The sequence below is a fragment of the Aquarana catesbeiana genome, linkage group LG11 (assembly GCF_042186555.1).
Source record: "Aquarana catesbeiana isolate 2022-GZ linkage group LG11, ASM4218655v1, whole genome shotgun sequence".
Classification (NCBI taxonomy): domain Eukaryota; kingdom Metazoa; phylum Chordata; class Amphibia; order Anura; family Ranidae; genus Aquarana; species Aquarana catesbeiana.
Genome location: NC_133334.1, coordinates 139924479 through 139951288, shown reverse-complemented (window position 1 = coordinate 139951288; position 26810 = coordinate 139924479). Strand labels below are relative to the sequence as shown.

General features: G+C 41.9%; 1 protein-coding gene across 4 annotated transcripts in view; it reads left to right on the top strand.

Moving 5' to 3' along the window:
* Positions 1–26810, top strand: part of TENT4B (terminal nucleotidyltransferase 4B) — a 187474-nt gene that overhangs the window by 93731 nt on the left and 66933 nt on the right. For all 4 annotated transcript variants that reach the window (XM_073604996.1, XM_073604993.1, XM_073604994.1 and 1 more), the window contains exons 5-8: positions 3573–3680; positions 11931–12059; positions 12262–12475; positions 12609–12735. In XM_073604996.1, the coding sequence (XP_073461097.1) occupies positions 3573–3680; positions 11931–12059; positions 12262–12475; positions 12609–12735 (578 nt within the window). The remainder of the gene's footprint in view (positions 1–3572; positions 3681–11930; positions 12060–12261; positions 12476–12608; positions 12736–26810) is intronic.

Here is a 26810-nt window from a genome sequence, read left to right as displayed (position 1 = left end):
ATGACATAATTGAGATAGGGCTGAAACAACTAATCGATGAATCAATTATGAAATAAATCCATTACCATTTTCATAAGTGATTTAATCGGGCACTAACATAATGGGGTAAAAGAAAACTAAAATGAGCCCTTTTATAGTACAAAAAGAGCAAATAATCGCTACTGTAAGTATTTCACAGTTCTACAGGAAAAAAAATGAACCCCTTACAGTAGCGGTCATCTTTTTTTTTTTTAGTACTATAAAGGGCTAATTTTAGGTTTTTTTTTAACCCCATTATGTTACTAAATGTTTTAGACCTGGTTCACATCTGTGTGTTTTTTGGTGCTTTTTGTAGAAACACACTACAGTTCATTTACATGGTTTCCTATGGGACACGTTCACATCTATGCTTTTTTCAGCTGCTGCTTATTTGGAAAGGGTCAGGGACTTTTTTTTTGAACGCTTTTTTGGGTCAATATACTTCAATGGAGAAGCTGCACAAAAGCATGTAATGCATTTTTTTTGCAGCAATTTGTGTTATTTAATCTGCTCAACAAAAAATTGGCCAAAAAAAAAAATGCAAAAACGCAAATCGCAGCAAAATCACGTGCGCAAAAATCAAAACTCACAGCAAAAAGCACTCCAAAAACAGATCAAAAGCAAACTGCATAGGTGTGTAGCGAGCCTTATGCTGGCCACAAGGATCAATTTTCAGCCGAGAATATTCAGATAAAAAATCTTTGTACATTCGCTGAATGAAAGAATGCTGTTTGAAAATGTAAGTTTTTAACTTTCTGTTTTTAAAATGTAATTTCTGAATGAAAACCACATACTGTGTGAAAATTCCTTTGACCAAGAAGTTTTCTATTTCCAAATTTTCCTGTCACTGTGGTTGAAAATAAACGATTTGACCCCACGAACTATTAGAAAATTGAACGAACGTTCTTAAATTTACTTTTTGAAGGAAGACATTGTTTTTTTAATAATTTTTTATCTCTGAGTCTGAAGATATTTACCAGATCCACCCTTTAATAGTATATATCCTCTAAATAGTATATCTCTTCTGTCTGTTATTTTAAGAGTGGTTTAGATATTTTGCTCCATAACCATATAGTTGGTTAATTATATTTACCACTGCATAGAGATATTTAAGAAAAAATTGACTTTTTTTTTTTTTTTTAACTTTACATATTGACTAAATTATACACCACACTTCTTTTTTTTTTTTTTTTTTTTAGGTTTTTAATCGAGGCAATAATCGGCTAACTAATCAATTATGAAAATAATCGTTAGTTGTAGCCCTAAATTGAGAGATACAGTATTTTACATGTTGTGTTATATGAATTGTCTAAGCCTGGGTTTACACTTAAGCGAATTGGATGCCGGTTTCAGCACAACCAATTCACATGACAGGAGACTGTGACCAGATCACACATCTGGGGCGGCCGCAGAAACAGGTGAACAGGGACGCAGCAGACTCCCTGCTGTGAGCCGCAGCTGCAGCATGTGTCAACCCAGCCTAATCCTTTAGTAAATAAAGCATCAATATGTTCACATGTGGGAGGCTGTCTTGCTGTATGTCTGCAAGATGGTGACTTGCGTTTAGAGAAATACAGTGGCTTGGTTGCAGAACAAGCATAATATGCTCAACAGTTGAAACTAGGACAAGATTTTCAAGATGTCTTTGTAAAGATAGTGGACATCTGCACATGTAAGTTTTACTGGTTTGCATGAAGCTACAGAATACATGTTACCTTGTATGCCATGCAGTAAAGTAGAGAATTATGATTTTCACTACACATGTTCAGTGTTCTAAACTGCTGACCCAAGCCTAACAATACATTTAGGGAATGTTTCATGTTACATGTAACATGCACTAGCTGGTGTGCATTGCATAAGGCCAGTGCAATAAGTTCAGTGCATTGCTCGGTTTGTGTTTTTGTTTTTTTGTTTTTCTTTGTTTTTTCCTTCAAAAATTCTTTAATTGTATACACCACAGCATGTTGACATGTGGTTCTATACATTGCGCTTTGTAAAAATGCAGCCCTTAAAACCTAGCAGAGGGCTACAGGCAGTGTGTTGTATGCAAGTTTATTGTCCTGTATATAGGGCTTCAAAAATATGAAAAGAGACCATGTAACAATATGGCTGCCATAACCTATTGACTGTCTTTGATGAACTGTGTGCCAATGTCACCATGTTAAGAGTTTATATGTTAATTGCTATATGACCATGTTACCTTTTTTTTTTGTGCATAAGCAATCCTCAAAGTTTGTAAACTCCATGTTGTGCCAAGCTCTGTCACACTGTTGCAGCCATCCTGTTTCTAAAGCCTTGCTAAAATAGTTTACACTAACATGTTCTAAAACTATACTGTACTGTAAGCTACATACCTAATAACACTAAGGCGCCTTTCACACGGATGGATAGAATTCTGCTTTTAGCTGCGGATTTTCTCGTTTTCTACTGCAGCTAAAAGCACACAATGCTTTCCTATGGCCCCATTCACACACTGCGTTTAGCTGTGATTTAGTTACATGCGGTTTGCGGATAGAAAAAATAGAATTGACTCAGTCCAGGAGCGATTTAGCGCAGCTATCTGCAGCTATCTGCACATAACTGCAGGTAATCGCAGTGTACTATTTCTCCTGCAGATAGCGGCAACAAGGAAAGAAAAGCAACAGGAAGCACATCAGAAATGGCGAGAATGTTCCAAAAGTAGCTAAACACAGCCGCATGTAAATGCACGTAAAGGAAGGTAATCGCACTGTACAAATGCAGCTGATCGCAGTCTTGAATTTCACAGAACATATTATATGCTTTTAACTGCAGCAGAACAGCCGTCTGTGTGAAAGGCGCCTAATATGTTCTGTGAAATTCAAGACTCCAGGCACTGCGATCAGCTGCATTTGTACAGTGCGATTACCTGCATTTAGCTGCGTTTGGAACATTCTTGCCATTTCTGATGTGCTTCCTGTTGCTTTTCTTTCCTTGTTGCTGCTGCTATCCGTAATCCGTGATTACCTGCAGTTTTGTGCAGATAGCTGCACTAAATCGCTCCTGGACGCAGTCAATTCTATTTTTTTTCTATCCGCACTAAATCACAGCTAAACGTAGTGTGTGAATGGGGCCATAGGAAAGCATTGTGTGCTTTTAGCTGCAGTAGAAAACTAGAAAATCCGCAGCTAAAAGCACAATTCTATCCGTCCGTGTGAAAGGGGCCTTATAAGCTCATAATTCTGATTTGTCTGTAGTTCCACATCTCTATGAAAAGGGTGGCAGATGAGTCTGTCAATTATCTGCACTCTGCCAAAGGAACTTGCATCCCCTATACTGAGCCAGTGTCAGAATGCTTACATGAGAAATGAAATGATTATGTGGATAGTGCAGTATCCCATAACAACCAACTATACTACTTTACGGACCAGTGAAAACCTGCACTGTGTTTTTTAATGTTTTTCCCTTCTTTATGCTAGTCTAGACATGGTAATGAAATGCTATTTATGTATGTGTTTCATTAGTTTAATTGTCTTTTACACCCCCTTCCCCCCTGCTTCCTTTTAATTCGTATTTTTTCTTTTTTTCCTCTTAAGGTACCGATTATTAAACTGACAGATTCCTATACTGAAGTAAAAGTAGACATAAGTTTTAACGTGCAGAATGGGGTAAAAGCAGCCCAGCTTATCAGGGATTTTATTAAGGTTGGTATAGTGTTTGAAAATTTAGATATGCTCCTAATTAATATGTGAGTGGGATATATATTAACAAACGTGAGTACACCCCTCCACGTTTTTGTAAATATTTTGTTATGTTTTCATGTGACACTTTACACTTTGCTACAATGTAAAGTAGTAAATGTAAATTTGCTTTCCCCTCAAAATAACAACACACAGCCATTAATGTCTAAACCGCTGGCAAAAAAAGTGAGTATACCCCTAAGTGAAAATGTCCAAATTGGGCCCAATTAGTCATTTTCCCTCCCCGTGTCATGTGTTATCACTCTCACGCTCTCATACTGGTCACAGCAAGTTCAACATGGCACCTCATGGCAAAGAACTGTCTGAGGATCTAAAAAAAAAATTGTTGCTCTACATAAAAATAGCCTAGACTATAAGAAGATTGCCAAGACCCTGAAACTGAGCTGCAGCACGGTGGCCAAGACCATATAGCGGTTTAACAGGACAGGTTCCACTCAGAACAGGCCTCACGATGGGCGCCCAAAGAAGCTCAGTGCCACGTGCTCAGCGTCATATCCAGAGGTTATCTTTGGGAAATAGACTCATGAGTGCTTCCAGCTTTGCTGCAGGGGTTGAAGGGGTGGGGGGCTCAGACCATACGCCACACGCTGCATCAAATTGGTCTGCATGGCTGTCGTCCCAGAAGGAAGCCTCTTCTAAAGATGATGCACAAGAAAGCCCGCAAACAGTTTGAAGACAAGCAGACTAATGACATGGATTACTGGAACAATGTCGTGTGGTCTGATGAGACCAAGATAAGCTTATTTGGTTCAGATAGTGTCAAGCGTGTGTGGTGGTAATCAGGTGAGGAGTACAAAGACAAGTGTGTCTTGCCTTCAGTCAATCATGGTGATGGGAGTGTCATGGTCTGGTGCTGCCGGCATAGGGGAGCTACAGTTTTTGAGGGAACCATGAATGCCAACATGTACTGTTACATACTGAAGTAGAGCATGACCCCCTCCCTTTGGAGACTGGCCCGCAGGGCAGTATTCCAACATAATTCTAAACACGCCTCCAAGACGACCACTGCCTTGCTAAAGAAGCTGAGGGTAAAGGTGAGGGACTGGCCAAGCATGTCTCCAGACCTTAACCCTATTGAGCATCTGTGGGGAATCCTCAAACGGAAGGTTTGAGGAGCGCAGGGTCTCACATCCCCCAGCTTAACATGATGTCGTGGAAGAGGACTCCAGTGACAACCTGTGAAGCTCCGGTAAACTCCATGCCCAAGAGGGTTAAGGCAGTGCTGGAAAATAATGGTGGCCACACAAAATGTAGAAACTTTGGGCCCAATTTGGACATTTTCACTTAGGGGTGTATGCATTCTTGTTGCCAGCGGTTTAGACATTAATGTCTGTGAGTTACTTTGAGGGGAGGAAGTAAATTTACACTGTTATACAAGCTGTACGCTTACTACTTTACATTGTAGCAAAGTGTAATTTCTTCAGTGTTGTGTAAGATATAATAAAATATTTACAGAAATGTGAGGGGTGTACTCACTCTTGTGAGATTGTGTGTGTATATAGATAGATAGATAGATAGATAGATAGATAGATAGATAGATAGATAGATAGATATAATTATATTTTATTAGAGGTCGACCAATATAACTTCAGCACAACTTGCAAATGACTTCTGTAACAGAAGTCAATACAAGTTGCCTGAAATCTTCTGTGAAGTGACTTCTCTCCTCTCTGGGCAGCCTGCCAAATCTGATAAAAAGAACCTGAAGAGATGCAATGTTTACACTTATGAATGAACTGAACTCTGTGTGTAGAAGCTCTCAGTTTAACCATTTAAAGACTAAATTTTTTCTGACACTTGTTGCTTACAAGTAAAAATCCTGTATTTTCTGCTAGAAAATCACTTAGAACCCCCGAACAATAATATATATATATATATATATATATATATATATATATATATATATATATATTTTAGCAGAGACCCTAGGGAATAAAATAGCGGTTGTTGCAATATTTTATGTCACACAGTATTTGCGCAGCGGTCTTTTCAAACGCTTTTTTTTTTTTTTTTTTTTAAATACACTAATAAATTTAAAAAAAAAAAACTAAGCAGTAAAGTTAGCCCATTTTTTTTTTTTTTTTTTTTTTTTTTTTTTGTCCAAAAGTTTTGATGACCTGTTTTTGTGTATTTAATATTTAAGATAGCAGTTTTTTTTTTTTTTTTAATCTGAATTCTACATACAAGTGAACTGATTGGAGGTTTGTTTTGTTTTAATGTAAAAAAATTTCTGTATAACTTAAGGTTGCTTTCACACTGGAGCGGGCATGCGTTGACGGTAAAACGCTGCTAGTTTTAGCGACGCTTTGCCGTCATTTTAGCGGCGCTATTTGGCTGCTAGCGGGGCGCTTATAATCCAGCTAGCAGCCAAGGAAGGGGTTAAATTCGCCGCTGCCGAAACGCTTTGCAGGCGCTTCGGCAGCGGTGCGCTTTCATTTCAATTTGCAGGAGTGGTGGTATACACCGCTCCAAAGATGCTGCTTGCAGGACTTTTTTTTAACATTCTGCCAGCGCATCGCCTCAGTGTGAAAGCACTCGGGCTTTCACACTGAGACTGCTGGGGACCCGTTTTACAGGTGCTATTTTTAGCCCAAAAGCGCCTGAAAAACGCCCCAGTGTAAAAGGGGTCTAACTGTTAGATTTTATGAGACGATAGGAAAAAAAAAAAAAAATCGGCCTAATATATCGGCCCAAAAAAAATCGACATCGTATATCGTCCATCGGCCACCGCGATTTCTAAATATCGGCATCGGCCAGAAAAAAACCCATATCGGTCGACCTCAAATAAATATGTGTGTATATATGTGTGTGTGTGTGTATATATATATATATATATATATATATATATATATATATATATATATATATATATATATATATATATATATATATATATATATATATATATATATATATATCTCTTCTGTAACAGAATATTATATATATATATATATATATATATATATATATATATATAATAAATAATATAAATAAATTGAGATTTAAACCTGTTCAAAGTTAATGGACTGTCTTTTACCTCCAAAGGACAAAGACCATGACAACTTAAATACGTTCTTTAGGAGACACCTCCTTTTGCAAGAATCGTATCTTGTTTAAACCCTTCCTCCTCCCCATCTGTACATAAATGTCCTTCCATCTGGGAGTACTTTTATACTCACCCAGTGTTCGCAGCTGCAGCACCCTTTGTAGATCTCTCCGATTGCCATGGGGGAGCTGCAGACTGGACAGGGGAGCATGATGACCTTTGTATTGCCTGCTTTGTTAAAATAGTAGGGTTTGTTTTCATCTAATCCTGCCATTGTGTGTTTTACTGTAGAAGTCAAATACACATGGCCACCTCACACTGTCAGTGACGCTTAAGCCTAATACACACGAAGAGAAAATCGGATGAAAATACTGCTTCAGAAGCGATCGTACAATAATCTAATCGTTTGTACACAGCTTTTGAGAGCTGATCACGACAGTTCATCCAAAATTATCCGAAGGTTGAAACACAAAGATGTTTTTCCTACAATACCAGATTGTATGATTTTCATTTAATAAGTACAGTATTCATCCCAAAAAAGTCGAAATAACAAGATTCCATGCGTGCTCGGAAACCAAAGAATACATTACAATACAATACAACACATCACTTTTGTAGCTGTATTCTGTCGTACAAGATATCTCCTAAGTTGAGTAACCTATTCATTTTCGATATGAGACTAGCATGCAAAAATCGGACAATCATTCATCCGATGTTCTCGTGTGTTCTAGGCTATAGTGTTTTTAGGAAAATGAATGTCTGCTTCCTCTCCTAGATTTTTCACTTAAAATGGGACATTATTATGAACATGCTAGAGTTTGAAAATCCTGGAAGTCTCTCTATTAGCACTTGAGCATAGAATTTCTCAGTTTGTATACTGGGGTTTCCTCTGCATCAGTCCTGTGGTCATTACTTTCCTTCTATGTTCCAGGGGCACAGGACTTCACTCCTCAGGTCAGGCCAGTTTATCTGGGGATTTTCTGGGGATACTGCTTGTGGAGAGAGCCATTGGCATATACATTTCTGTCAATGCATCTCTTAGGCAGACTAATTCCTTTTTGTTCAAGACCAAAAAGGTTCTTTGGCTTCCAGATCCACTCTATATTGAAGATTTGATTGGTTATTGTGCAAGCCTGCGAGTTGAAAGATAACGTGCCTCCTTTGCTTACTATAGCCCACTCTATAATGGTTGAGTGTTCAGCCTCGTGCACACAGTACGATTGTTGGCCAAACGAGCGTTTGATTTTTGTCAAAAGGGCGTGTGCCTGGACCTTGTCTTGCATACCAAAGGTACACAATTGTCGTGCCACAAACGAGAACATAGTGGCGTACTACAAGGAATTTCAGCTCTTGAGTGCCACCCTTTGGGCCCCTACTGCTAATTTTGTGTTTTGGTGAGCATTGATTCCGAGCATGCATGTTTTTTTACTTTCAACTTTTGTGTGAGGGATTTGTGCACTGACCATATGAAAATCTGACAAACCGTTGTCCGCCGAAAAATTTACTTTCCTGTCGCCCAACATTTGTTGGGGGAAAATTGGACAATTGTCAAAAGGAGCATACTAACGGTATGATTTTAGGACAACAGTCTGTCAACAGACAATCCCCTGCCAACAATCAAACTGTGTGTACGAGGCTTTAGACTTTGTCATCAGACTGCTGCAACCTAGTCTTATGGCATTTTTTTTTTTTTTTTTTTTTTTTTACAAGTTCCATGTGTTTTCCTCTGCTGATACAAAAAACAGTTTTGTACTCAATGTAGAATCCTTTTCTCATTGAAACAAACAAATCTGTTTTGTTTTATGATCCTCTAGAGAAAAAGTGGCATTTTACCATTGTAGTACAGTGTTGCCCTCACTGTAGAGGTAGTTATTTTTAAGTTTCCCTGGATTTCAGCTTTAATAGTGACACACCCTGCAGCCCTTTTATTTCAGCATGAGCTGCTTCTTTCAGATTTAACTTTTACAGATGTTATCCTGTCACTCTGCGCAACAGACGCAAGTGCCGTTGAGCAGTGTACTTCCTTTACTTGGACATAAGGTGGCGACAGTGTAGTGGACTACCATTTAAAGTTTGTTACGAAGAACTGTTCATAATATAAGTGTTTATTCTGGGCAATATGTTCTATACCTTTAGGGAAGCATTAGTGGTCTTACTCTACTCTTTATCTGTGTTTTTGCTTTCTTCTATAACACATGACCATATGCTATATGACCAAAATACTTTTGGGGTATTGGAGGGAGAAGTACCTTCCTTTTTTTTTTTTTTTTTTTTTTTTAACTGTCCCACACTGACTGCTTTTAGATTTTGAGTTGTAAGGTATTCACTGAAATGATATAAACTTTCTGGCTGCAGGGAGTTCTAGCATGTGGAGAGATTATTTGTGGTTGAAGTGCTTAAGGCCCCTTTCACACTGGAGCGGTTTTCAGGCGGTATTGCGCTAAAAATACCGCCTGAAAACCGCCCCCGAGGGCTTTCACACTGAAGCGGTGCGCAGGCAGGGCGGTGAAAAAAGTCCTGCAAACCTCCTTTTTGGAGCGGTGAAGGAGCGGTGTACTCACCGCTCCTGCCCATTGAAATCAATGGGACAGCGCGGCTATACCGCGGCAATAGCCGCGCTGTACGAGGGATTTTAACCCTTTTTCGGCCGCCAGCGGGGGTTAAAACCGCCCCGCTAGCGGCCGAATACCGATGCAAGAACGACGGTACAGCAGCGCTAAAAATAGCGCTGTTGTACCGCCGACGCCCCCACCGCCCCAGTGTGAAAGGGGCCTTAGGGTGCTGTAAAGTCACTTAATCACTTTTACACTTTTTTCTTGGGGGGGGGGGGGGGGGGATGTTTTTTTTTTTTTTTTATCACATTTATTTTATTAAAATGCTTTTGGAGTAAAAATCTATGTAAAGATGGTTTTCTATTTAAAGTGTTACTAAACCCACAACCATAAAATCTGTATATGCAGAATAGCATGCTTGTTATACACACTGTGGAACTTAAGGGGTTAATCCTCTGTATTGTTTAACCACTTGACAACTGGGCACTTAAACCCCCTTCCTAACCAGACCAATTTTCAGCTTTCGGTGCTCTCACAATTTGAATGACAATTACTCAGTCATACAATACTGTACCCATATGAAATTTTTGTCCTTTTTTTCACACAAATAGAGCTTTCTTTTGGTGGTATTTAATCACCGTTGGGTTTTTATTTTTTGCGCTATAAATGAAAAAAGCCTGAAAATTCGGTAAAAAAATGAATTTTTCTTTGTTTCTGTTATAAAATTTAGCAAATTCGTAATTTTTCTTCGTAAATTTTGGCCAAAATTTATACTGCTACATATCTTTGGTAAAAATAAGTACAAATTGGTGTACATTATTTGGTCTTTGTGAGTCCAAAAGCTGTGGTGCCAATATCTGAAAATTGATCACACCTGAAGTACTGACGGCCTTTCTAATTTCTTGAGACCCTAACATGCCAGAAAAGTACAAATACCCCCCAAATTACCCCTTTTTGGAAAGAAGACATTCCAAGGTATTTAGAAAAATGCATGGTGAGTTTTTTGAAGTTGTCATTTTTTCCCACAATTCTTTGCAAAATCAAGATTTTTTTTTTTTTTTTTTTTTTTTTTTCCACAAAATGGTCATGGACGCCCTCCCAGAATAAGCCGACCGCGCTGTAGCCGTCCTTCGGCTATGGCCCGGTCAGCAAGTGGTTAAAAAGCCTATATGGACAGCTCCTCCCCCTCCTGCAGGGTCTCTCTTGGCAAGTCCAGATAAGACAGAGTAGCCCTGCTGAAAATGCTCAGTTTGGTCTCTGTTGCTGGCAAGAACATTTCCTTGTTGAGCGGGTTCCTTGGTATTGACATCACACATTTTGGGGGTGTGTATACAGATCCTAAATGACAGCTCAGTCCCTCCCTCCCTCCCTCCCTCCTCCATACACAGTAACTAAAAAAGAACAGTGGGTGGGATGTCACATCTTGATTCGTGGATGATCCGCCTCCTATAACAGCATGAGGACACAAGCTGTAGTGGAAATCTCCTACCTGAATACTCGGCACTTGGGAAACCCTGCAGTTTATCACATGATCATGGTATACAGATCAGCCAAAAAGGTATGTAGTGGCAGTATTTTAATGTGAAAAGATGATTTATAAGCTGGGGTTGGTGGGGGCAGATGTACTATTTTCAGGTTACTGGGTTTAGTAACACTTTAAGATACATTTATAATTTAGTTTGTTCAGCATGAATTGGAGCTTGGGTGTGTAGCATGAGGCTGTATATTTTGCAATCTTTAAATTTTTGGTAAACTCTTTTAATGAATGCAAGCTGAGATAACATGCACTGCATTGATTCAGTCACACAATTTCACAGGAACCATGAAATAAAACAAATTTCAGGAATATCCCTTTATCCCATCGTTTTGCAAATCTATGTACACTACAAATTGTATGATTGAATTGGTTCTGACTTGGTTTACTAACCTGGTAGCTTATTATTCTAAATAGGAAACCTTCATTTTGTTTGAAAATATTAAAGCTTCTAACTACCAGTAAAAATAACTATTTACATTTAAAGAGCACCTGTCATTTCAGATCCATCATGGCCTTGTCACTGCTGCATCACCAGCTGTCCTGTTAAAGTGAATGGGATTGTTGGTGAGTCAACAGCAGGTTAGAGGAGGAGCCGTTGCGAGACAGAGATGACAGTTGCTCTTTAAAAAATTATGTTTTTAATTGAGTTGATTTAAAGCGAATCTTTTTACTAGTGATTTAAATCGACTTGATTTAAATCAAATCCACTCTTCTTTTACATATAGTGTAGGGACCTGAACAGCTCCCTTGGTTGCAAAACTAAATCTGAGAGATGCGCTATGACTTTGTGGTACCTACGGGGGAGGACCTGCAGGGAATTTTCTTTCCAACTTTTTAATGGCTGATGGGTTTGTTTATAAGGGTGTATAAGAAAAACTGATTCTAAGTGATATTTGATCTTTCTTCTGAGGTCACACCCTGATGTTTTCACTTTTGTGGGCCAAGACAAGGCTTCTGCTATGCCTGTGATTTGAATTGTAGCTATTATCTTCTGTAATGACATTGAATAAGTTTATCACACGTAAACGTCACATTCTCTTTCCTTTTTTGTGTTTTAGAAATATCCAGTCCTTCCATACTTGGTGCTGGTTTTAAAGCAGTTTCTGTTACAGAGAGATCTTAATGAAGTGTTTACAGGGGGAATAGGCTCCTACAGTCTCTTTTTAATGGCTGTTAGTTTTCTGCAGGTAAGATATCCCAATAGGTGTTAATGTGATTTATCTTTGTGTTTAGCTTTTTGTGCACTAGGATTTTAGAGCTATTTTAATATGTGTAGCTTAAAAAAGCTATTCTGTGGTTTCTGAAAATGTTATCCCGACTTGAATCATTTACTAGGAACATTTGTAATCCTTGGGTCTCTCTAAAGCTTTTCTCTTTTCTTTCACCTAGTTGCATCCAAGAGAAGATGCCTGCAGCCCGGACGCCAACTATGGTGTTTTGTTAATAGAGTTTTTTGAGCTCTATGGGAGGCATTTTAACTACTTAAAAACTGGAATACGCATAAAAGATGGTGGCTCATATGTAGCTAAAGACGAGGTACAAAAAAGTATGTTAGATGGATACAGGCCATCCATGCTGTACATTGAAGATCCATTGCAGCCTGGTAGGTGCACAGCTTTTAATACGGCTTCTAACCAAATTAATTTGCTTTGTTTTCTCCCTGCATTTTCTTAAACAAGCTTGTGGCAGCATTATGAAAAGCTAGATTTTTTATTTTTATTTTTCCCCCCTTCTAGGCAATGATGTGGGTCGCAGTTCATATGGAGCCATGCAGGTGAAACAGGCCTTTGATTATGCATATGTTGTCTTAAGCCACGCAGTGTCACCTATAGCCAAGTATTACCCTAACAATGAATCTGAAAGGTAAGTGTCTTGTATATAGATAAATCAGGCATAACCAAAAAAAGGTACAATTATTTTGTTATGTTTTCCCAATTGTTTGTTGGATGCACATTACACAATCTGAGGCAGATTGTTCTTGCAAACAGGGGTTCTCGGACTCCTGAAACATCAGAGTGGCTTGCTCTTGCTATTTGCTACTATCTTTTTACCTTATCTACCTTCTTGTGATTGAACACTGGCAAATCCCCCGAGCACACCATATAACACGACCCACTCCATTAGACTCCAGCGTTTGCTTGGGTGTCCTTGGGTAATGGCGCTTCTATGGATAATTCTTTTTTCTTTTAAAACTTTCAATTTTCACTCTGAAAATGATATCAAGCTCTAACTTCCTTCTGCCCTGAGCTAGCTAGCAGTTTTATGGATTGTCTGTGGTAAGTACCCTGAGGACCATACCTGGACCCCACTGCGTGAGGTCAAACTGTAATGTTTGCGGTGTGTGGAGTTAGCCATGGGATGCTATGCAGGTCCAGAGCCATGGTCCATCTTTATAATTCCCAAACCCTGAAGATCATTTTGGGGGTTGTGCCCACTGGGGTGGGTGAAACCTGACCCTCCAATCCGTCCATTGTCATTGAAAACTAGTCACTAGTTTCTGTATTTTACTAGTACATTCCATCGTGTGTAGCACACTATGCAGGTCTACAGGCAGGAGATTTGGGTGTTAATCACCCTTACCATTTTGTCTTTCTTGTCAAAAGCATTTTTTTCCTTCTATACTTGGTCTCAGGAGGATGAGGTAAGTGTGTTGTGCCTCCTTGATGTCGTCTTGCAGCCTGACTTTTCTGCTAAGGAAGCACACTGCATGTTGCTGTGCTCCTTCTGCCATCTTCTATAGAAACACAGCCACAGGAACATGGTCAGCATTTGGGTTACAGTGGCTCCTATTTCTGACTGTAACCCAATCCGTTCTGCACTACTTAACCATGAGTACCCCACTGGGGATCTCTTCGTTTAGCAGTGATGGATCACAGGCTAAAGGATGCTGGGACTTAAGGGCCAAATAGCAAGTTTTCTGCAGACGGCCTACGGGAAACTTTTAACTACCATTGCGGATGATGTTCCCTTCCCCCGAAGCATTGTCCTTCTGTTTTATGATATCCCTCTCTTTATCTGTTTTTGGCCTTTCCTCAGGCACTCAGTATGTTGCCTATCTGACAAAAGCATGTTTCTCCACCTCTGTCTGAATTATATGGAAAATTCTCAGCACTTCTAGAACCTTCGGTTTCCAGAGACCAAACATACTAAACATCCTTTATTCCCCCTGGGTTCTTGAGGATATTATGGAGGAATCTGTTTTGAGGTATGAGCTGTATACATTAACTCTGCCTAACACTTGACTCACCACAGCCTAAACAAGGCCCTATGGACACTGACTGGCAATGTCAAGAATGACTTCCTATACACGCATAGATTAATTGTGCACTCTGTTAGGACTGGCTCAGCCCTGGGAGGGTATACACTGCTCAAAAGCGTTTTGCTGACATTTATCGTATGGAAAAGGATTTTAAGAAGAAATCGACTATTCCAGTAGTGGATCCTGCTATTTTAGTTCTCAGTAAACTCTTTACAGTTCTTAAATTTAAGGAGCATTTTCAAACAAGTAACAATGAAGCGACACACATTGCGCAGCAAAACAGAAAAAGGAAAATAATAAGGTGTAAACAGAAATAGTAGCAGGTCACACAGAGAATGTCAGTGTTCAACCTCGGCAGCAAGGCCACACCAGTTGCAATAAAGGGAAAAACTAAATTAAAGTGCAAATGTGTTTCACCAGATACCTTAACTTCCACATCTAACCAGGGTAACCCAGTGTGTGAAAGTATTATAGTCGAAGATGCAGTCCATGAGTGGAAGGAGGCCTGCCTAAAATGGGTGGCGGGCCATCCTACCAGGAGCGGCATCTTGACGGCTGCCACACAGGGACCTGGGCTATCAACTTCAAGGTTGACTGAAATATTTGTGGACATATGAATGTATAAAAATAAACGAGGAAACAAGATAAGCAGATAACATAGTATGTAATCGGAAAGACATTTATGCACCTAGTGTGCCAGAACTGCGCCCACACCAATCCAGGAGTCTGAAAAAATTAAAAGGGCATTAACAAACAGGCTGCCATAAAAATTTGAGAACAGAACTCGGATAATGAATGCATAGTTCAAGTAGGTACTTTCAAAGAGGGCTCTGCTAACTCCAACAAAGCAACATGTAGACTAGACAAGACCTGAGCAGGGTCAGAGGTGTGGTCTCGCCAGGTTGCCCAGATACTAGAGAAGCGCTCATGTCTACCCCTACACATCACCACCCACTCCTCTGCTTCCAAGATCTCATTCACCTTCCTGATCCATTCCTCCCTGTTAGGAGTCTGAGCCCTTTTCCGGTAGATGGGGATTAGTCCCTTTGCTGCATGTAAAAGGTGCGGTAAGGCACTTCGCTTATAGTGGCTAAGCAAGAGGGTTTTGATATGGAGCAGGAAGTGACCCAGAGACAACGGATCGTTTACATCCAAAATAGCCTTTAACTGATCTTTGATATTGGACCCCAAAAGGGACGGATCGCAGGACCCACAGCAGAAGTGTGCTGCGCTGGCCGCAGCCTCTTTAACACAGATTGGAGACTGACAGGTATGTTTGTGGCAAGTCTGCAGGTACACAATACCAACGTGTTAGCAATTTATAATTGGTCTCCTGTGTCTTTGTCTATGGAGCTAGAATGCGTTAATTGAGAGATGTGCAATTTGTTCAGCTGAGAACTCTGTCCTGAGGTCACACTCCCATTCTCGAATAAAAGCAGGTTTCATGTCATTGGAGGGGGCCCGAACGTAGGAGTTTGTAGAGCCCCGAGACTAGGTGGGGTAAGGGCCCCTTTTGCATACACAGCTCTTTGAGTGGGGTAAGCGTGGTTTGTGCCCTAATAGAGCCTCCTTGGGTGGCAAGGAAATGGTGTGCTTGCCTAGAGCACCAAAAATCTATGGGGAAACTTCCCAATCTCTCTCAAATGGTCTCCAGGAAGGGTAGTCTACCATCCTCTGAGAATTTACCACAGCTAAGGTTGCCATTGTCAGCCCACGGTCCAAAAAACTCCACGCCTTCCTCACGGGGGAACCACAGGAAACCCCCCACAGAAGCCAGTGGGGACACAGGGGTAGCCAGAGAAACAAATTGGATAAGATGATCCCAGACACACAATACATTAGTAGTCAGTGGAGACGCTGTCATTGACAATCCCCTGTATTTCCGAAGGCAACCATGGAGCGCTAGACAGATTACGGCCTGCTAAGCATTTCTCCAAGGAGACCCATAGTTTAGTATGGGTATGGAAGCGCCATTTCAAAATGTGTTGAAGCGCAATAGCCCAGTAATATCGTCTCATGTCAGAGTCCCAGACCTCCCAACCTTTTAGAACGTTGGAGCACGGCCATTGCTATACGGGGCTTCCTCCCATTCCACACAAATCTAATGAGCATGTTCTGTAGCTGAGCAAAGAAGTTCTTTAGTAGGGGGATGGACAGCATTTGCATGACAAAAAGCTCCCTAGGGAGGACATTCATTTTAATATTGACACGACCCAGCCGTACAGCGGTCAACAGCGCAGGATAGTTGCTAGAATATAGTGTCTCAAAGCAGTCGGTGAGCTGAACCCCTAAATATTTAAGAGAAGACTTGGCCCATGTGAATGGGAAGGCCTCGCGCAAGATAGACGCTAACGTCACAGGCAGTGTTATAGGTAGAACTTCGGACTTGGCATAGTTAGTCTTAAAGTTGGATACCCTTCCGAAAAGCTAGAGTTTCAGCATTAGGTTTGGCAATGAGACAAAGGGGTCCGTGAGGTGGAATAGTACATCAGCGTAAGCCGATAGATAGCTTGTGTTTTGTTGACCTCAGTTATCCCTCTGTCTGGATTCGCTCACACAGTCTGGAGAAACTGCTCCAGGACTAGAGCAAAAAGGAAGAATGAGAGGGGACACCCCCTGTCTCGTGCCAATTTGTATAGGGAATCTGGAAGAAAAAAGACCATTAACCCTAACCTGAGCACTAGGTGACGTATACAAAGCTATAATCCATTGTAGCATACATGGACCCAAACCCAAGGACTCCAAGACTCCCCGCAGATGAGACCAGTCCATGCGGTCAAACGCATTTTTGGCATCTGTGAATAACACAAGATGGGGCACAGGGACCTGATGAAAACAAGCCCAGTGGATAAGCTGCATGGCCCTAATGGAGTTATCTCTAGCCTCTCGACCAAAGATGAATCCCATCTGATCTGGGTGTATAATATATGGCAGGAGAATACTTCAAGCAATTCGCTAAGATCTTTGCAAAGATCTTGATATCCACGTTAAGCAGCGATTATTGGGTGGTAGCTTTGTGGCAAAGCAGGATCCTTGCCCTCTTTCGGAAACACGTATTATGAGCCAACAGAGCCTCCGGGGGGGGGGGGGGGGCTCTGGCCACCATTGGTGGAAGAATTGAAGTATCTGCCTGAAGGGCTCAACAGCAGTGGGAGAAAATTTAATGTAGTACGCCTTGATATAGCCATCTGGACCAGGGCTTTTTCCGTTGGGCAATGACTTTATCGTATCTGTAATTTCAATGGGAGAAATTGGGGACTCCAAATCCACCTGTTGCTCTGATGTCAGATGGAGGGCCAGCCTAGGCTAGGTATTCGCCAACAGCATGTGATTTAGAGACCTTAGCATTAATGGAAAGGTCACCGTCCAAGTTATAAAGGTCTGCATGGTAGTAACGAAACAATCTCGGAAGAGTGAACGACTTCCCCAGTAGGGGTCAAAAGCTTGTGTACGTTGGTTTGGGCACGCTGCTCCCGAAGGGCTCTAGCCAACATCCGGCCGCATTTGTTCCCATCCTTGTAGTTCTTATTTAAGGCGGTCCCTCTCTTACATTTTCTGATAGCACTTTAGAAGAATGGTTTTAACCGCTTCCCGACCATCTCTCGCAGATATACTGCGGCAGAAGGGCACGTACAGGCAGATTAACGCAGCTGTACGTGGCCCTTTAAGAGGCAGCTTGCGGGCGCGCGCCCACCGGGAGCTCCGTGATCGCTGGCTCCGCGGACTCGATGTCCACGGGGATTCCTGTGATTGTCTCACGGTGAGGAAGAACGGGGAGATGCTAATATAAACAAGCATCTCCCCGTTCTGCCTAATGAGACTGTTGCTGATCACCGCTCCCTGTAATCTGGAGCGGTGATCAGTGACGTGTCACACACAGCCCCTCCCCCCCACAGTTGGAATCACGCCCTAGGACCCACTTAACCCCTACAGCGCCACCTAGTGGTTAACCCCTTCACTGCCAGTAACATTTTTACAGTAATCAATGCAATTGTTTAGTATTGATCGCTAGATTAATGCCAATGGCCCCCAAAAAATTGTCAAAATTGTCCGATGTGTCCGCCATAATGTCGCAGTCACGATAGAAAATCGCTGATCGCTGCCATTATATATATCCCCTATTTTGTAGACGCTATAACTTTTGCACAAACCAACGCTTATTGCGATGGTTTTTTTTTTACCAAAAATATGTAGAATACGTATCGTCCTAAACTGAGGGGAAAAAAAAAATTATGTATATTTTTTGGGGGATATTTATTATAGCAAAAAGTAAAAAATGCGTATTTTTTTTCAAAATTGTCATTATTTTTTTGTTTGTATCGCAAAAAATAAAAACCGCAGAGGTGATCAAATACCACCAAAAGAAAGTTCTATTTGTGGGGAAAAAAGGACGTCAATTTTGTTTGGGAGCCACGTCACACGACTGTGCAATTGTCAGTTAAAGCGACGCAGTGCCGAATCGCAAAAAGTGCTCTGGTCTTTGGCCAGCCAAATGGTCCAGGGCTGAAGTGGTTAATGTTTCTGTTCGACCCATTCACCCTCCTAATACTGGACTTGAAGCAGTATTAAATGCAAAAGTTAACATTCATTATTTTGCAGTTTACCAATTCTTCCAATTCTTCGATGTGGTGGCTGCATTTGTTTTCTTTTTTTGTTTTTTTTTTTTTTTCATTTTCACCTGGTGATCCAGGCAGTCTGTTTTTCAACAGAAAAATCTCTCTAGCAAATGTAGCAGATAGTTTTGTGACAAACTGCCACTGACAATGGTGTGTACAATTACCAGCTATTTTTATGTAAAACCTTTATCCCAAAAGAAGAAATCTGTTGCTGTAACTGCATTATGAGCTGGAGTTTAGTTTCAATTTGCTAGTGTATCTAAATTGGTATATTTAACAATCCCCTTCTCCCAGACAATGCTTCTGCCCAAAGGTGCCCCCTGTGCGCCTTCATCCAGGGGGGTTGTGCTCTAATACAAGAGGTGTGTTAACTGGCCAGATCACCAGGTGAAAACTAAGGGAAAAGCAACTTAAGAAAAACAAATGCAGTCACCACATCTAATGTTTAGAAAGCTGCAATATATGTTACATTTTTGGTTATGGGTTTAATCCCACTCCTAAAATTTTAGATTTTTGTGTACCAAAATTGTAGCTGCAATGGATGAAACTTGTCCATGCCTCTCCAAAGCAAAGGGTATTTCTGGCATCAGCAGACATGCAAAATGTGTATATGTACATCCCCATCTTCCCCTCGCATCAATGTTTGCTGCGTTTTTGTAGTGGGAGACCAACACTTCCAATTTGTAGTGCTATTAATCATCCTCTCTGCTCACCAAGCGTTCTCAAAAGTGCTTGCCCTGCTTCTGGCTCTTCTACAAACCCAGGGTGCGACATCTTTCTGAAAGATTCCTAAGCCATGACCGTGCCCTATAAACAAATGAGCTAATACCATGTAGAAGCCATCCTTATAAATACGCACTGTAAACATGCATATCTTGTACTGTGAATGGCAGTATACATATATGAATTATAGAATGCATAGTTATGTCGATATACAAACGTAAATATGGACACTTTCGAGAACTAACTTATACCACTCTGGACATTGCCAACGGATATATATATATCTAGATCTCTCTCTCTCTCTATCTATCTATCTATCTATCTATCTATCTATATCTCTATATCTATATCTATATCTATATCTATATCTATATATATATATTAGATCTCTCTCTATATCTATATCTATATCTATTTTTTTTTTTTTTTTTCCAGACAACCCTAGAGAAAAAAATAGCGAACGTTGCAATACTGTCACACCGTATTTGCGCAACAGTCTTATAAAACGCAACTTTTTTTATGCATTAAAAAAAAAAAAAGTAAAGTTGGCACAATTTTTTTTATATTGTGAAAGATAATGTTACGCCGAGTAAATTGATACCCAACATATCATGCTTCAAAATTGTGCCTGCTTGTGGAATGGTGACACACTTTGTCACTTAAAAATCTCCATAGGCGACATTTTAAAAATGCCTGCAGGTTACCAGTTTTGTGTTAGAGGAGGTCTTTTGCTAGAATTATTGCTCTCGCTCTATCGCGGCGATACCGAACGTGGTTTGAACAGCGTTTACATATGCGGGCGCGACTTGCATATGTGTTCGCTTCTGTGTACAGGGACGGGGCGCTTTCTTTTTTTTTTTTTTTTTTCTTTTTATCATTCTCCTTGGATCACTTTTATTCCTATTACAAGGAATGTAAACCTCCCTTGTAATTGAAAAAAAAGCATGACAGACCTTTTTAATGTGTGCTCTGGGGTCAAAAAGATCTCACGTTTAATTTTAAAGGCAATAAATAAAATTGTCCCTTTTTTAAGGCCGTTGGGCGGAAGTGACATTTGACAGGGTTATGGCAGCTGTCTGCTACCATAACAGTATAATGTCAAAGTACTGGCGTATAGTGACGGCGGGCAGTCCAGAAGTGGTTAACCTTAGCTAAATATTTTAAATAGGGGTGCACCGAATGGGAATTTTGGTATCAAATGCAAGATGCACTTAGCTGAAAATGACCGTTACAATACATTAAAAAAAAATTTAATAAATATTCTATTCGATTTTTTTTTTTTTTTTTTTTTTAAATTATAAATTAATATGAATTTATTGTTGGCCATTATTAGCACCTTTTTAGTGCAGGAAAAGTGCAAGGAAAATGCAGTCTCTAACCATCTCTTATATCATGTCTGCTATCTTAAACACACTGCTAATAGTATTAGCAAAACTTCCATTGTTGCACCTCGAGCAGATATACAGTAGATCATGGGTCCTCAACCTGTGGCCCTCCAGATGTTAATGTACTGCAAGTCCCATGAGGCTTCGCAAGCTGCTGACAGTTACAAGCATGACTCCCAAAGGCAGAGGAATGATGGGATTTGTAGTTCCACAACAACTGTAGGGGCACAGGTTGAGCACTCATGCAGTAGATGGTCAGAGACTGCAGACATGATACAAGAGATCAATGTAGCCTCACCAGTGCCCGGATCAGAGCAGCTATCTCCCGCTGTGTCACGGAGCTAGATTTGATTTCCCAGCCTGGGCAGCTGCAGTAATAATGTCCCGCCTTCTGTGATATCTCACTGATTCAATGTCCCGGCATTGGATCAGTGTCCCGTCTATCATAAGAGGCGGGACATTGTTACTGCAGCCGCCCGGACAATTCAGCTCCATGACATGGAGATCAGCGCTCTGCATGAGGAGGAGAGAGGGAAGGACGGATGACACCCGGCAATGTGCGGCACCCAGGGCCGACCCCGCCCCTTTTTGTGCCAGAATCGGCATCTTTTCTTCTTTTGGCCAGGTGCCGAAAACCGTTTTCGGCCGATATGTTTCGGCAGCCCTATAATTTTAAAACAATAGACCTCTATAAATGTTCTTATGACACTGAAATTAACTTCGACTTGGATAAAAAGGGTGGGGTTTGTTCCTTACCGTGGCTATGCATATCAACACACATTTTACACTGTGTATTATATATTTTTGTGGTTTGATCAATCATCTTAGATGCTAACTTAGGCGTAGGACATTGACCCCAAATGTTTTGTAATAAAACAGCAAGTGCAGATAAATGGACAGCAGCAGATTCCTATTCACAAGCAATTACTAGATGTGATTCTTGCTACAAGGCCAGATCTGTAGTAAAAACTTGGCACTTATATCAAATGGACCAGACATAAGTCTCTATCCACAGAGGGGTCTAAATCTACCAATGAAGTGTTCGCCCTGAATGTCCAATGACTGCTCAAATCCTGGGTGGAATCAGGGCACTTTATCCCTGTATGTCCTGTCTGTGGGCCCTTGAAGAGGGCATCCTGTTTCCATTCCACCATTGAAAAGTGGATCAGACAACTCCTTTCCAGGGCATATGCCCTTTCCTATCGGGGGCCTCTTCTATAGGGGCTATTGGTGTCTCATGGGGTTTTCAGCATCATCTGCTTCCCAGAAGTTCTACCAGGTGGATGTTTAGGTCTCAGCTATCGCGAGCTTTGGCCTTGATGTGCTTCAGACTGTCATCTGATCACATTTGTTCAGGTTCTTATCCTGGTTTTTCTTGTGGCCTGTCTGCAGTTCTGTTTTTTATTGCCCACCTCTGTTTAGTGCTTGGGTACAATTAATGGTCGAAGAATAGAAGACCTGCACTTTGTTGATCCCCTGACGATTTTTATAAGTTTGCCCACTTACATAGAAATTAATGTTTTTTAATTGTGATCATAGTTGTATTTTAAATGAGACAGAATATCAACCAAAAAATACAAAAAAAAAGCACATGATCCAAATGTTACAAATTGACTTGTAGTTCAGTGAATAAAATAACTGTTTGATCCCCAAGCAAAACATAACTTAGTACTTGGAGAAACCCTTGACAAGCACAGAGGTAAGACATTTCTTGTAGTTGGTGACTAGGTTTACACACATCTCAGCAGGGATTTTGTTCCACTCTTCACAGATCTTCTATAAATACTTAAGGTTTCCTGGCTGTCGCTTGGCAACTCAGTTTCGGCTCCCTCCATTCATTTTATGTAGTATTACGGTCTGGAGACTGGCTAGGCAATTCCATGACCTTAACGTGCTTCTTCTTGAGCCACTCCTTTGTTACCTTTGGTATGTTTTGGGTCATTGTCATGCTGAAAGACCCATCCACGATCCATCTTCAGTGTTATGGCTGAGTGAAGAAGGTTCTCATCCAGGATTATACAATACGTGGCCCCTCAATGTGGCAAAGTCAGCCTTGTACCTTTAGCAATGAAACCGCCTCAAAGCATAATATTTCCACCTCTATGCTTGACTGTAGGGATGGTGTTCTTGGGGTCGTAGTCAGCATTTTTCTTCCTCCAAACACAGCAAGTCGGGTTAATGCCAAAGAACTCAATTTTGGTCTTGTCTGACCACAGCACTTTCTCCCAATCCTTCTCTGAATCATTAAGATGTTCACTTGCAAACTTCTGACAGGCCTGTATATGTGCCTTCTTGAGGAAGGTAGGGCCCCTTGTGGGTACTGCAGGGTTTCAGTCTATGGTGGGTATTGTGTTACCAATAGTTTGTTTGTGGACTGTTGTCCCATCTGCCTTGAGAGAATTCACAAGATCCTCCCATGTAGTTCTAGGCTGATCCCTTTTTTTTAATTAAAAATAAAGTTTATTGAGCATAGTAGTCAATACAGATTTTTCATACATAAAACAGAGTGCAACAGGCACCAAAGGAGTAAGACGTCTGACATATCACATATGCTACTGAGATAATCCTAGTCATCGTTGTTTGTTTATAACTATAACATGGTTCATACCATCTATGGATAATAAAAGTACCTGGAGACTCATCGCGCCGACATGGTGGACACCAGAGCCATCGTCTTACACTGTAATAGATCTGATAGTTTAGGGGATACTTTTTTTACAGGACTTTAATATTTCTCCCCACTCCTCATCCTCCAGCCCCCCCCCTCCCCCAGGTCCACCTCCCATTTAATTTTCAGTTGGTAGGCATGGGTGGTGGCTGATGGCAATAGAAGGTGGTTGTAAAGGATGGGGATGAGTTTCTTTGGGTCGCTGCTCAGAACCATATCCGCCAAAGTCAACCTCTCCAACCTGGGGCTAGAGACGCCGAATTGGGTTTGAAGGGCATGCTGCACCTGGAGGTAGCGGAAGAACGTGATTGGGAAGGGCAAACTCGTCCTTGAGTGCCTGAAATGATCTAACCATGCCATCTGATAATAACCTGGGAAAGGTATATAATACTCCGAGCAATTCATATATTGTAGTCGGGAACAGCCATCAGTTCAGGCAATTGGGGGTTGTCCCAGAGTGGTGTGTGAGCATAGAGGGAGGGGGCCTCAGTAGTGACCAGCACCAGTCGCCATATTTTGCAGTGATGTGTCAACAAATGTCGTCTGCTGCCAAGGCAGGCAAGACCCCAGTGATTACAGAAAAGTATCTGAAAGGGGTGAGCCACTACGTTGGCAACGGACGTACATACCATAGTGGAGTCCCGAATCTGGACTTGGTGGTTAAAGTAGTAGAAATGGGAGAGCTGGGAGGCTATGTAATACAATGCGAGGTCAGGAAGGGCCGTGCCTCCCAGATGAACAGGGCGTTTTAGGGTCTGACAGTTTGTGTCTGGAGGGGCCCCACACAAACGTGTTAAGTATAGACTCCATAGATTTAAAAAGATGGACTGGAATGTAAAGAGGGGCATGCCAGAACACGTAGAGTAGCTTGGGGAAGAGGATCATCTTGACTAAGTTAATGGGACTCATGACTCCAAGAGGGAGTCTGGCCCATACTTGGAGTTTTACTTTTGAGAAGATCATAAATGGGTTCTAAATTAAGGTGTGTATAGTCATTAAGGGATCGTGAGCACGGCACACCAAGGTATTTAAATGTATTTGTTCTCACCAGGGGGAGAGCCGCCTGAGCGGCCGTTGGAGCCGTGACGTCTATAGGGAGGATTTGGGTTTTGGACCATTTGATCTGTAGCCCTGAGAAAGTGCCGAATTGTTGGATTAAATGTAGGGACGATGTCAGGGGCCAGCATCCTCTAAATACAGGAGCATATCATACGCATAAAGTCTGAGGACTTCAGTCAGGCCCCTGATGTCAGGGTGCGCTCTGATGGCGTTGGCCAGGGGTTCGACATCCAGTGTGTACAGCATGGGGGATATTGGGCATCCCTGGCGGGTGCCCCGGGAACGAGGAAAGGGGTCTCATGCTTTGCCATTAACCTGGATCCGGGCAGTGGGAGCCTGGTAGAGGAGCTGGAGCCACTTGATAAATCTGGGGCTGAAGCCGAATCTGCGAAGGCATTCCCATAGGTAGCTCCACTCTACTAAATCAAATGCCTTGGCAGCATCAAGGCTAACCACTACCCTGGATCCAGCATTGTCGTGAGTGGCCTGGAAATTCATAAAGAGTCTCCGGAGATTGAATGTAGTATTTTTTTATTGGGCATGAACCCAGTTTGGTCAGCGTGTACAAGTATTACTTTGTTGAGCCTTAGGGCGAGAATCTTGGCCAGTATTTTGACATCCAATTGTAGAAGGGAAATGGGTCGATACAATTCAGGTTATAGGGGGTCTTTTCCTGGTTTCGGGATGAGGACAATAAGGGCTTCACCCATGGTGCACGGCAATGTATCAGTCTCAAAGATGTGGGAGTAAAGTGCTTGTAACTTTGGGAGGAGGACTATTTGGAATTGGGAATAGAATTCCAGGGGGAGGCTGTCAGAGACCAGGGGCTTTGGATGTGGTGTGGCAGCAAGTTGCATCTGTCGTGGGGGTAAGGGGGGAGATTGCAAGGGGATGCATGGGGAGTGGGAGTCCAGACGCATTCTCGCCTGTCTCTGGGGGCGAACAAAAGTTATTAGAAGTGCACAACGGTGCCAGCTGAGGTAGCATGTGGAAGTCGGGGGGGGGGGGGGGGGCAGGTACATTGTTCCAGAGTGGCTGAGTAGCTGCAATAAGGGGGCGTTGCAATTGGGGGGACTGGGGTGAAGATGGCGCTACGCCCGCCCAGTGCCAGTTTAGAAGGGGGTTCAGATGGTTCGGGGGCTGTTCCCAAAGTGCCATGAGTATGTCCAAGAGGGGTCCTCAAGGAAATGAGCCTTGCCATCTCGGATCACACAGAGGCGTGCTGGGAACAGCATGGCGTAGGCCAGATGATGGTTGCGCAGCTGTCGCTTGGCTTCAGAGAACTGTGCCCTCTTTTGGACTTCAGCGGAGAAGTCCGGGAAAATTGCAATGTGCGAGTTGCCAAAGGGAATGTTGCCCTTTTCGCGGATGAGGCGGAGAATGGTGTCCCGGGAGTTCAAAAACTTTGCTATGAAGGTGTGCCGGAGGGCTCCGGGTGGTGGGGTCTTGCAGCAAGCCGATGCGCGCGTTCCACCATGAACGTGGAGGAGAATGCCTCTCTGCCAAAATTGGTGATAAGGAGATTTTCAAAAGCCGTGGGAGGATCTGACCCCTCCGATCGCTCTGGCAGCCCCATGTATCTGAGGTTGCAGCGGCGGAGTCTATTTTCCATGTCGTCCTAGGCTGATCCCTTTCTCCTTATCATCCTTCATCCTTACCCTATGAGGTGATATCTTGCATGCTGCAGACTGAGGGCCATTTGATGTTTGGGGGTTTTTTGGTTTTTTTGGGGGTGTTTTTTTGGTATTCCTTCCTTTTTATGAATATTTGCTCCATCAGTTGTCTCCTTCTCACCAAGCTTCCTGCTGATGGGCTTGTAGCCTATTCCAACCTTGTGCAGGTCTACAATCTTGTCCCTGACATCCTTTGACAACTCTTTGGTCTCTTCCCATGATCTTGCAGTTTGAATGTAAGATTCTGTGGACAGGTGTCTTTTATACGCGTAATGAGTTGTCGTTAGGAGCACTTTCTTAAATTGGCAGACCTTATCTGTGTACCACATGAGCACATACTGTAGCCAGTCTGTGGGAGCCAGAATTGTTGTCGCTTGGTAGGGAATCAAATACTTATTCTTAATCGTACATCATGGGACACAGAGCCATAGTAATTACTATGCGGTTTAAAGGCCACCTTCAGGTGATGGACACTGGCACACCCTAAGACAGGAAGTCCCCTCCCACTACTGGGAGTACCTCAGTTTCTTTGCCAGTGTCTAAGGTGTTGGTCAC